The 13,081-nt window shown below is 32.3% G+C and overlaps 2 protein-coding genes across 2 annotated transcripts; both read left to right on the forward strand.

Moving 5' to 3' along the window:
- Positions 1 to 3,029: 3,029 nt before the first annotated feature.
- On the forward strand, positions 3,030 to 4,401 carry ATPsynO (ATP synthase subunit O, mitochondrial). Its single transcript, XM_075289743.1, has 3 exons — positions 3,030 to 3,174; positions 3,460 to 3,897; positions 3,989 to 4,401. The coding sequence occupies exons 1-3, from the start codon at positions 3,145 to 3,147 to the stop codon at positions 4,142 to 4,144; spliced, it is 624 nt and encodes a 207-aa protein (XP_075145858.1). The 5' UTR covers positions 3,030 to 3,144; the 3' UTR covers positions 4,145 to 4,401.
- A 1,849-nt stretch (positions 4,402 to 6,250) lies between these two features.
- LOC142220558 (uncharacterized) lies at positions 6,251 to 10,497 on the forward strand. The gene is made up of 2 exons (XM_075289744.1): positions 6,251 to 7,921; positions 10,268 to 10,497. Exons 1-2 carry the CDS (start codon positions 6,770 to 6,772, stop codon positions 10,388 to 10,390), a joined length of 1,275 nt encoding a protein of 424 aa, XP_075145859.1. The 5' UTR covers positions 6,251 to 6,769; the 3' UTR covers positions 10,391 to 10,497.
- Positions 10,498 to 13,081: the final 2,584 nt, after the last annotated feature.

A 13,081-nucleotide genomic window follows, 5' to 3' on the forward strand; every position in this document is an offset into this window, starting at 1 on the left:
TAGAAGTGTGGATGATGTTATAAAACAATAGGAGATTGCGATAATTAACAAATCTCCTAAACGAACATCCAAGAAATCGTACTACATATGTTGAAATGGAATTTCTACGCCTTACATTATATACAATGCGTACAATCACATTGACAATGCGCTTCAACTTAGAAAAATATTGCAAGATAGTTCCAGAAACAACTTCTAGTCCATATAATACTAGGGACATCAATAGAGCATGAGCCAATTTAATTTTAACCGGAAGAGGCAAAAATAAACTGGTCCCATAAATCCCGCGCAATGTCCCCCAAACTCTACCTGATACGGAATCGATATGATATTGAAAAGAAAGATCAGTATCAATTATTACACCCAAGCAACGATGCCTATCTACAATCTGAATCTCCTCCTGACCCTGGAAAATCCTAGGACATGCAAACGAACCTCTAGACGACCTAAATACCATAGCTCTGCTTTTCAATACCATAGCTCTGCTTTTCAACAGGAATTGACATCACTCTCAAAAATTTCAGATGAAGAACTAGCGCCATTAAATAGTAAGAAAATGTCATCAGCGAACATGAATGTCTTACAACTCCTGGAATCGGTATATCTATATAGGTCATTCACATATAAAATAAAAAGCAATGGACCCAAAACTGAGCCCTGAGGCACACCCGAATAAAGCGGCAGAGTACCAGACTGAGCACCATTGAGAACAACAAATTTATGAATCCAAAATACCTCTAGATTTTGAATTTTAGACAGATTGGATAAAAATTGCGGTGTCTAGAAGCCCAAGAAGTAAACTCGGGAGATCGCTCTAAATGAACCGATACACACCATTTTCGACACACCTCTTTGTAGTCATAAAATACCTCTAGATTTCCGATTTCAGACATCGGATAAAAACAACGGATGTTTAGATGCTCAAGGAGTTAAACCGGGAGATAACGCTATATGGAGGCTAAACTAAACCTTGGACCGAACCACACCATATTTGACACACCTCTTTGTGGGCCCAAAGTACCTCTAGATTTTCAATTTCAGGTAAATAGGATAAAAATTGCGGTGTCTAGAAGCCCAAGAAGTAGATTCGGGAGATCGGTCTATAAGGGGGATATACCAAAACATGGACCGATACACACCATTTTCGACACACATATTTGTGATCCTAAAATACCTCTAAATTTCCAATTTCAAACAAATCGGATAAAAACTACGGTTCTAAGAAGCCCAAGACCCCAAATCGGGGGATCGGTTTATATGGGAGCTATATAAAAACCTGGACCGATATAGCCATCTTCGAACTTAACCCGTGTGGAGCCAAAATACGAATTTGTAGCAAATTTCAGCACGATAGCGCCATTATTGAAGACTGTAGCTTGATTACAACCGACAGACAGACGGATATGTCTTACAATTTCTCATAATCAAGAATAAAAATACTTTATGTGGTCAAAAATCGATATTACAATGTGTTACAAACGGAATGATAATCTTATTATAGCCTCATCACCATTCTAAGGTGCTGGGTATGAAAAAATATCGGTAATTTTTTTCATGTAGCATAATAGATCTGACCATTGCCATTTATAGTCAATTCATAATTCTTGGGTTTATATTTTCGCAATTGCCTCCTCGCTCGGTTACAAGGCCTCAGTTTCCTTCTAAAGGGTGATTCTTTTGAGGTTAGGATTTTCATGCATTAGTATTTGACAGATCACGTGGGATTTCAGACATGGTGTCAAAGAGAAAGATGCTCAGTATGCTTTGACATTTCATCATGAATAGACTTACTAACGAGCAACGCTTGCAAATCATTGAATTTTATTACCAAAATCAGTGGCAGAAAATCCGCTTTTTTATCGACAAATTTTGTTCAGCGATGAGGCTCATTTCTGGTTGAATGGCTACGTAAATAAGCAAAATTGCCGCATTTGGAGTGAAGAGCAACCAGAAGCCGTTCAAGAACTGCCCATGCATCCCGAAAAATGCACTGTTTGGTGTGGTTTGTACGCTGGTGGAATCATTGGACCGTATTTTTTCAAAGATGCTGTTGGACGCAACGTTACGGTGAATGGCGATCGCTATCGTTCGATGCTAACAAACTTTTTGTTGCCAAAAATGGAAGAACTGAACTTGGTTGACATGTGGTTTCAACAAGATGGCGCTACATGCCACACAGCTCGCGATTCTATGGCCATTTTGAGGGAAAACCTCGGAGAACAATTCATCTCAAGAAATGGACCGGTAAGTTGGCCACCAAGATCATGCGATTTGACGCCTTTAGACTATTTTTTGTGGGGCTACGTCAAGTCTAAAGTCTACAGAAATAAGCCAGCAACTTTTCCAGCTTTGGAAGACAACATTTCCGAAGAAATTCGGGCTATTCCGGCCGAAATGCTCGAAAAAGTTGCCCAAAATTGGACTTTCCGAATGGACCACCTAAGACGCAGCCGCGGTCAACATTTAAATGAAATTATCTTCAAAAAGTAAATGTCATGGACCAATCTAACGTTTCAAATAAAGAACCGATGAGATTTTGCAAATTTTATGCGTTTTAAAAAAAAAAAAAGTTATCAAGCTCTTAACAAATCACCCTTTACTAAAATATATAAAATATTACTCAAGACTATGGTCTTATGTTTACACTGAACTTTTTCTTTTTTGGGGTTCAGAAATTAATATACTTTTATTTGTTAAATCGGTGCTAAAATAATAATGATTGCAAGCAACCAAAAAAGTTTATAATTTTATCCAGCAATTACTAATTTATTTTTGATTTGATCGGCGAAACTCGAACTTATTAGCAACCTTTATTGCAAAATACTAGTAAATTTTCATTGTTTGTAAAATAATTGAATTTGTCTTAGCAATTTTCGTCTTTCCATTCTTAACCCATATTATTTGAAATCTTGTTGAATTCAAGTCTATCTTTCAAGTTTATCGCATCTGAAATTCAAACATCTGAACTATTTCACCATGCTACTACTTTGTGTTTCGATTAACCGATAACAGAAGTATGCGATTTCTATGATCGAAATCATCAATATCATAAATCGATAATTATCAAATTTTTTATCGAATAAAGTTTGACAGCTATCTCCACTTGCGAGTATTCGTGAATTTTTCTGCAAGGCAAAAAATACGATGGCCGCCATAAATAAATTGTCTATTTTGGTAAGAAAAAATATATATTTATGTTAAAATGATGCCTAAACTATCATTAGAATATATTTAATTGCACGAACTTTGTTTGCAATTTAAATATATCCCCCGGTGATGTGAACATGTTATCTGGAAAAATTACCCAACATATTTTTTTTTTTGGGTTATGTAATGTCAGACAGAAAATCCAAAAAAAAACTTGTTAAAAGAATGTGAAGATGTGAAGAATGTCAATTATTCATATAAATAATGCCAATATAATAAATTTATTTTGATTAATTTCTTATTTTCTTTCAGAGCCGTGCTATGTGCACTGGTGCTCAGGCGGTGAAACCACCAATCCAAGTTTTCGGTTTGGAAGGCCGTTATGCCACCGCTTTGTATTCGGCTGCCACTAAGATGAAGCAACTGGATCAAGTAGAAAAGGACTTGATTGCTTTCCAAGCCACCTTGAAGAAGGATAAGAAATTACGCGAATCCGTTGTCAGTCCCATCGTCAACAAGAAAGTTATGGGTACTGCTTTGAAGGAAAGTGCCGACAAATTGCGTTGGGCTGCTGCCACCGGTAATTTGTTGAACCTCATGGCCAACAATGGCCGTTTGAGCTCTTTGGATGGTGTTATCAATGCCTTCAGTGTTATTATGGCTGCTCATCGTGGTGAAGTTGTTTGCGAAGTTGTCTCCGCCAAACCCTTGGATTCTGCTCAAAGCAAGCAATTGGAAGGAGCTTTGAAGGTAAGAGTGCTCTCATATATGAGCTATAAAAAAATATTTATGGATTCTTTACTGATTTTTGTGAGTAATATGCATTTGTTTCTTATTTTAGTCTTTCTTGAAAAGCAATCAAAGCTTGAAGATTACCACCCGTGTTGACCCCAGCATTATTGGTGGACTCATTGTATCCATTGGTGATAAATATGTAGACATGAGCATTGCCAGCAAAGTCAAAATGTACACCGATGTTATTTCCTCTGCTGCCTAAGGTGTGCCCCCGGCGAATCCTAGAATTCTCTTAGGACTTTTTCATTTATTAGTTACAAGAAAAATAAATAATTTAATTATAATTTTCCGAAAATGTGTAGTAATGAGTTCTAAACAAAAATGCCCTAAAAACTCAACGTTTTAATAATAACAAAAACTAACTCTTGGATGAAATTTGTTAAAACATCAAACAAATAAAGAAAAAAACCATAAAAAACAATAAAGTGATGGATGTTGAAAAAAATGTTTGATGACGAACTATTGTATATTCTTAATTGGGTTTTTTTCGTTGGAATTTTGCACAAATTTGGCTTGCTTTTTTTGTTTTCCTCTGAAATGACCTATTTTGCTAAAACAATGATATCTAGACTGAATAGCTGGTTTTAAACTGAATAAAATGTTTATCTAGCATATAATGGCATATAACACAGGTCAATGAGTAAATTATGCTTCTTTACACGCCTGCGTAAATGTTGTGTGGGTTTGAGGGCAAGCAAACCATATCGAACAATGGGAGCAGGTGCGAAAAAATTTTTAAATTCCTTAAGCTGAGTTGAGGTTAACATAAATTTTTATTCAATTCATTTTATATCTATATATCACAGATACAGAAACACTACTGTAGAATAGGCTTTCAAATATAGAGAATATGTTTGCAATAATGAAGGCTGGATTCTTAATTTATTTGAAGAATTTACTATGGGCCAAGTGCTGAGTCTATTGAATTATTTTGGTTTTGCTAAGTCTATGATTTGTGTTTTTATCGGATATGTATATGAGTTCAAGTATATGTCCCTTCTTCTTCGGCAGATATGAAAAGCAAAATTCCGGATGCTGTTAAAATTTGGTACGTGATGTTAGTATATGCCCATGCAATTGGCCCACATCGGTTCATAATTATATATAACCTCTATATAAACCGATCCCCATATGGGTTTTTCCATATAAACCGATCAAAAATTAAAAACTTGTAATAAAGTTAAATTTGTAAAAAATCGGAAAGTCTAACAAAGTTTAAAAAATTAAAAAAGTCGCTTTATTGATTGACAGTACAATCCCTAGGTGGCTCCACCAAGTAAAGAAACGTACAAAATGCGAAATTCTGCAGGCGATGAACAAACAGGAGTTGAGACCTTTAATTGGAATCAAGGCCTCAAAGATGATGACATTTGAAGATGGTATCTGTACACGGAATTAACGGACAAACAAAAAATTTATTGTGCAAAATTGTATTTCTATAGAAAAGTTTATCAATATTTTATTTTTATAGAAAATTTTGTCAAAATTTTATTTCTAGTGAAAATTTTAGCAAAATTTTATTTCTTTTCAAAATTTTATTTCTATAGAAAATTTTCAAAATTTCAAAATTTTATTTCTTAGAAAAGTTTGTAAAAATATTATTTCTTTAGAAAAGTTTGTCAAAATTTTTATTTCTATCGAAAATTGTGTCGAAATTTTATTTCTATAGAAAATGTTGTCAAAATTTTATTTCTATAGAAAATTTTGTCAAACTTTTATTTCTATAGAAAATTTTGTCAAAATTTTATTTCTATAGAGAATTTTATGAAAATTTTATTTCTATAGAAAATTCTGTCGAAATGTTATTTCTATAGAAAATTTTGTCAAAATTTTATTTCTATAGAAAATTTTGTCAAATTTTTTGTTATATACAAAATTTTATTTCGATAGAAAATTTTACCAAATTTTTATTTCTATAGAATTATTTTTTCAAAATTTTATTTCCATGGAAAATTGTTGTATTAAAAGTTTATAGAAAATTTTATTTGTTTAGGAAATTTTGTCAAAATTTTATTTCTATAGAAAATTTTGTTAAAATTTTATTTCTATAGAAAATTTTGTTAAAATTTTATTTCTATAGAAAATTTTGTATTTTATTTCAATAGAAAATTTTACCAAATTTTTGTTTCAATAGAATTAATTTTTCAAAATTTTATTTCCATGGAAAATTATTGTATCAAAAGTTTATTTCTATAAATAATTTCTATAAAATTCTATAATTTCTATAAAAAATGTTGTCAAATTTTTTGTTCTATAAAATTTTGTCAAAATTGCAATTTTTTCTTTGTTTCGCTAAAACAAAACTATAGAATTAATTTTCACTGCATAAATATAAGAAGCGCCCACTGTATTTTAGTGTACTGCTGCCAGCAAAAGGGTGATTCCACAATCATCACACGATGAGTATTTCTGCTACTTTGATACAATGATGGCGGTGGTATTAAAATGATGCCGACTTTATTATGCAATCGACATTATAATTTATTGTAGATTCAACCATTTTTGGAAAAACTACAACTTGGAAAAAACAGAGTGAGTGATGGAACTATGTTGATTGTTTGCAAAAAAACTACTTCGTTTGTTTTTCCATATCTAACAGAAAAAAAAAGACCAATGCAAAAAATTTACCACACAATTTTTTTGGTCTTGTTTATGGTAAATTTGAAAATGAGGCGATAAGTTTAGATGCTAAATCGTTCCAAGGCTTAGTATCAAAATTTCAATTAAACCTACAACATCACCAAACGATCTAGAAACGGACCACACAAAGAAACTCCTATTTGGCTATTTATTTTTTTTTTAATTTTGTGTAAATGTTAGAAAAGACATGAATTTTTTTAAAAAATTGTTACTTTTCACTGCGTGTGTTCTAACATTTTGTAACGGTCAAAGGGATATACCAGCATATCGTTATCCCGTGGCACAGAGAAGAGCCAGTGGTGGTTATTCGTATACATCTCCAGCGTCTTATAATAGTGTAACATCTACAAAAGCATATCCATATAATAAGGCTAACAATGGCTATTACACGGCGAGTAATAGTATTCGGTCAACATATCCCACAAAATCATATACGCAAACTTCCTCGGCATATCGTTATCCTGGCCAAAGTTCCAATAGTGTAAATAAAGGATATTCGAGTGCTAATCGATATTCAAACCAAAATTCCAATGCTGTGAGAGGCTACAGTTCATCTCGTTATTATTCTCCAACAAATTCAGTTCGTGGATCAGGATCTTCGTCCTCCACAAAGGATTACCCTACCAATTCGTATAATAGAAATTATCAAAGCTCTGCTTCATCAGCAGGCAATACAAAATCATCACAGAATAAACACAACAAAGATCAAAATCATGTCAGCAAGGCTGATGCAGAAAATGCCAAATTTGCTGGGGCCGGTAATCAAGAAGCTGAAGAAGAATCTGAGAGGACTGCTTTACATTTCAAAAGAAAGAAACTATTGAGAAGGCGTTTGGCTGCAGCTTCATATGGCAATCGTTGCTTTCCCTATGGTAGGGATGCTACATCAGGCAAACGGCCTCCAAAGGAGCAAGGACGTTTCCTATTCGATTTAAATGTCTACAATGTTTATCCCCAAACTTCTGTGGGTATAGGCAATGGTTGCGGTGGTTTTGGTGGTAGTTTTGGCGGAAGTTTTGGAGCTGGCGGTGGAATATTTGGAGATCCTTTGGCTGGCTATGGAGATGGTATAGGAGCAGGTGGAGGAGGAGGCGGTTTATTAAGTGATCCCTTGGCTGATCCTTTATATCCTACAACACCTGGTTTAAATCAATTCTTAGGAGCATGGGCCCCTGGAATATTACAGAATTCCTTGGCTGTAACCTCTAGGCCACCCTTAGCTGATCCGAATCCATCTTCAACCCAAGCAGATGAAAGTGATCCTGAAGTAGATCCCGATTATCGTCCACCAGTACGACGTCCCGTTCCGAATAGAGTTTATTATGATTCTGCTGGTGCTGTAAGTAGTCAAATAATTTGAAGGGACATAGAGACTTTCAGTTTTCTTTTAAAAAATCAAGGTTAACCAATAGGTCACATTAATTTGGGCACACCAAAAGATATTTGTTGTTAATAGATACAGATTGAAAGATTTTGAGCTCTCTTAAGGATTTTGGTATTAATTCCGAGCCAAAAATACATCTTCGTTAAACAAAAAGACATTATTAGGGACCTATCAAACTTTCGATCTAGGATCAATAAAATTAAAATTGGGATCAGCGTTTCCAAAATGAGTTTTTAGTTTGGACCAACATTTTTCCAAAATGCGTACCATCGGATCATATTTCCAAATTAAATTAATATAATTTAAAAGTTAAAATTTTTCCCAAATTTTACTTCCATAGAAAATTTTGTCATATTTTTATTTCTATTGGAAATTTTGCCAATTGTTTCGTTTTATAGAAAATTTTGCCAAAATTTTATTTGTATAGAAAATTTTGTCAATATTTTATTTCTATAGAAAAATGTTGTCAAAACGTAAACAGTTGTATAGATACAAAATTATGCAAAAATAGGAAAAAGATAGGAAGAAACTTTTGTAAAAATTTTATATAGAAATAAAATTTTGCCATAACTTTCTATAGAAATAAAATATGAACAAAATTTTCTATAGAAATAAAATTTTGACAAAATTTTCTATAGAAATAAAATTTTGACAAAATTTTCTATAGAAATAAAATTTTGACAAATTTTTCTACAGAAATAAAATTTTGACAAAATTTTCTATAGAAATAAAATCTTGACAAAAAATTCTCTATAGAAATGAAATTTTAACAAAATAATCAGTAGAAATAAAATTTAGACACAATTTTCTATAGAAATAAAATTTTTGCAAAAATTTCCAAAGAAATAAAATTTTGTGAAAATTTTCTATATGATAGAAATAAAATGTTGACAAAAAATTTTATAGACATAAAATTTTGCTAAATATTCGATAGAAATAAAATATTGGCTAAATTTTCTATAGAAATGAAATTTTGACAAAATTTCCTAAAGAAATTAAATTTTGTTAAAATTTTCTATAGAAATAAAATTTTGACTAAACTTTCTAAAGAAATGAAATTGTGACAGAATTTTCTAAAGAAATGAAATTTTGTTAAAATTTTATATAGAAAAATTTTAACAAAGTTTTCTTTGAAATAAAATTTTGTGAAAATTTTCTATAGAAATAAAAGTTTGATAAAAATTTCTATAGAAATAAATAGAAATAAAAATTTTGAATAGAAATAAAAATTTGACAAAATTTTCTATGGAAGTAAAATTTTTGGAAAAAAATTAATTTTTAAATTATAATAATTCAATTTGGAAAAATGGTCTGCTCGTACGAATTTTGGAAAAATTTTGGTCCAAAATAAAAATTCATAGTGGCAACGCTGATACAGATCTCATTTATTTGTACCAAGAGAAGGAATATGATCACTTTAAATTGGTTTCAAGAGCAAAGTTTTATTTCTGTATGGGGAACATGTAACATGTGTGCCGCAACTATGTAATTTTCTTGGAAATTATGTATCAGATTTCGGCAATCATTTTATGTTTGCCAAGAAAACAACATTTCTGCGGCAAAAAAGTTACCTAAATTTTATGGGAATGTCCTGTTATTATTAAACGTGTAGGTAAAACAGCTGATCCCATACAAAAATTTTAATACCCAATGGTCAATCCTCCCATTAAGTATTAATCGGGGGATAAGAAACTAGCCGTTATTGGGATATTCACCCATTTGCAGAAACAAATTTAAATTAATGGGAATTAATGGGATTGTATTATTTGCTTTCAGGCTCCCGTATCACCAGCACAATTGGTTGGTGGAGTTGCCACAACAGTTAATGGAATAATTCAACAATTGACAGGGAATGTTCAACCTGTTTATCAATCTCCCTATGGAGGTTCGAATGATGAAAATGGCTCTGAAGAAAATCCTGTGCGGCGACCTAGACCGAACAGGGTTTATTATGATACGGCCGGTGCTGTAAGTAATACGTTCTGGTCCATTCTTAACCGATATTCTTCTTCATAATTTCGTTTCACGAATATTAAGCCAATTTCAACGAAACATTTAATTTTTCTAATGCATCGCTATGGGCTATTCACATAATTCCAGCTATTCAAAAAATGTTCTATTCATTCATTAATAACACTGGGTTTAATACTTCATAAATGACATATTTAACAGTTATACAATTCACAATAGATGCTGAAGGTGTTGCTAGATGGTATTTTTTTATTTAAGACAATTAGCTTGCGACCATACTAATTTTTACCCATCTTCTCAATTACCTTACTTACATTTATATGTTTTCAGGCTCCCATCACACCAGGTCAATTAGTAGGAGGAGTTGCGACAACAGTTAATGGAATTATACAACAATTAACAGGAAATCTTCAACCAGTTTATCAATCTCCATACAGACGATCTTATGGCTAAGCCATTAGAAATACGAAAGTTATACGATAATTAATTTTAAGTTCCTTACGATAAGTTTTATCATGTACGATTTTACGATTTTGTTAATAAAATACTTGAAATTGAAATGCCGATCTCTTACACACCCAAAAAAAAGTGAACTCTCTATTTCACTAAAGTCAATTTAACTTTATTTTAGTTCATAGAAATATTATGTTTGGAGAAAGTTTCCTGTACTCTAATAATTTTTTGTTTACGTTAGTTAAATTAACGAAAACCGAGGAAAAAAATATACTCAAATGAAGCATAAAGATTAACTAAATTCGTGTCTTCCACAATATAGTTCAGAATTTCTTTAAATTTGTAAATTTTACCAAAAAGGCGTCCATCATGAACTTCGTATGTCACTAAAGACATTCTTCCAATTTTGAACTCCAAGTTTTTCCTTCAAACTACAAAATTTTCTTTAACAAGTGAAAAAACTTAGTTATGTCTAATAAATTTTCTTGAATTTGTCGAAAAATATTTACTTATTTTTATGACATCGGCGTGATGCCAACGTTTGTAATACTGTTTAGTTAAAATTGTCTACAAATGTTCAAAATTTTCTAAAATTAACCGAAAGTTTTCTTCCTGGTGGGTTCACTGTTTTTTCAGTGCATGTGGCGTAGGACACCCACCCTATATTCCACGACCGATACTGATTATCAATAAGGGGATACACCCGTTCCCTTATTAATAAAATTCAATTTGTGTGTATGTGTCGTTCATTTATTTTCGGGCAATATAAATATGTTAAACGAGTGGCGAGAGTAAATTTGAAATATTTGCTAAAAGAAAGTCATAAAAGATTTGGAGAAATAAGAATCAAGAGCTACAAAAACAAACTTTTATTAAACTTTCTATTTTTTTTGTACTATTTTTATTAACTGCATACTTTCTTATGACGCGCAAAAAAGCGCCTTTTTCCGTTTTCAACATAGTTTCAACGTTCATGTCAATTTTCAGATCCTTTTATTTATATAATTATATAAAGTGATTTAATAAATATTTAATTGAATGAAAAATTTCAACCAATGCGGGTGTAAACTTTCTATTGACGCTGACTGTAGGTAACTATTTTTTCTGTCGAATCAACCTGATTGTTTACAAAAAATAGCAGATAGTCAATATTTTGGCAAGTATATGTTAATGGTAAATATGAGAGGTCCTAGACAATCAGAAATCTAAAGGCACGTAGCTCCGGCTTTGAGTAACGCAGTGGAGATTATTTCTGGCTTTGAAAAATGCAAAGACTGTGTCCACTTCGAGTGATATCTGCTTACCGTACAATTTCGACATCCGCATCAAAAGTGATCCCAGGAATCCCTCCATTGGATCTGCTGATAACGGAAAGGTCTGAGATATTTAACGAACATTAATCAATGCAGAACACTATTGCTCAACCAGCAGTTCAGAGAAGTCGCATCAAGAGGAAAACTCGGCAAATGTACTTACCAAATTATTCCGAACATAACGGGAGCTGGATAAATAGATCTCATGGTGAGGATAATTTCTATATATGTCAGGTGCTTAGTGTGGAGATGGGATACAGTTGACAAAGTAAAATGGACCTACCAACTTATTCCGAACATAACAGGAGCTGGTCCGATCGGACCAAAATTGGTCTAAACAAGTAAGAAAAGTCTAAAGTCGGGAGGAGCCGACTATATAATACCCTTCACAACAATGTAGACAAACATTTGTGTTACCATCTCAACTACTTCAAATTTTCTGGGAGCAATATAAAGGTTTGCATTTCCAGATACAAATACTTTTAATGGAAACAATTTTTTGTACTTTTACAAAAACTCTAGAATTAAAATTTACATCGTAAAAAATATAGGCAATATGAAGCGAGATAAATTTTAAATCAATTGTACAAAAGAGCAATTATGATTTATCAGGCGATACATGTATTCGAGATATGGGACAATTTTAGTAATATTTACAATTTTTGCTACTCATCAGTGGCGATTTTACAAGGATATTGGTTAGATCTCACAAAGATATGTGGTCACGTGTGGGTTGTGATATATTATTTGGTCAAGTCGGGCGACTTGGAGCCTTATTTAAAACTCAACCGTTGTGTGGAAATTCTGGCATTACAGTGTTTAGATTATGACTATGATATGGGGAAATCATCACAGAATTTGTGGGAATTTTGACCATATTTTTATAAACCGGAAAAACGAATATATGAAGGCTTTATCTAAATTTGAACCAAATTAGATCAAACTTGACACACTTAAATATCATATTAAATATATACTCTATAGAATTAAATATATACACTATGGAAGCTATATCTAAGTCTGAACCGACTTTGACTAAATTTGACTTGCATAGGTAGAATATTAATTCTGCTATCTCTGCAAAATTTAACGTAAATGGGAGTATACGTTATATGGCCCCCGTGGTTATATGAGTGTAAATCGGATGAAAGATATATATGGGAGCTATATCTAAAATTGAACCGATTTCAACCAAATTTGGCATACTTACCGACACTGTTAAACGTACTCTTTTGTGCAAAATTTGAAGCAAGTCATGGCTTTTGAGGCCATATAAGTCCAAATCGGCGAAAGATATATATGGGAGCTATATCTAAATCTCAACCGATTTTAGCCAAATTTGGCACATATAACTATACCATTAAACAAACCTATCGTT

The sequence above is a fragment of the Haematobia irritans genome, chromosome 1 (genome assembly GCF_050003625.1).
Source record: "Haematobia irritans isolate KBUSLIRL chromosome 1, ASM5000362v1, whole genome shotgun sequence".
Classification (NCBI taxonomy): Eukaryota; Metazoa; Arthropoda; class Insecta; order Diptera; family Muscidae; genus Haematobia; species Haematobia irritans.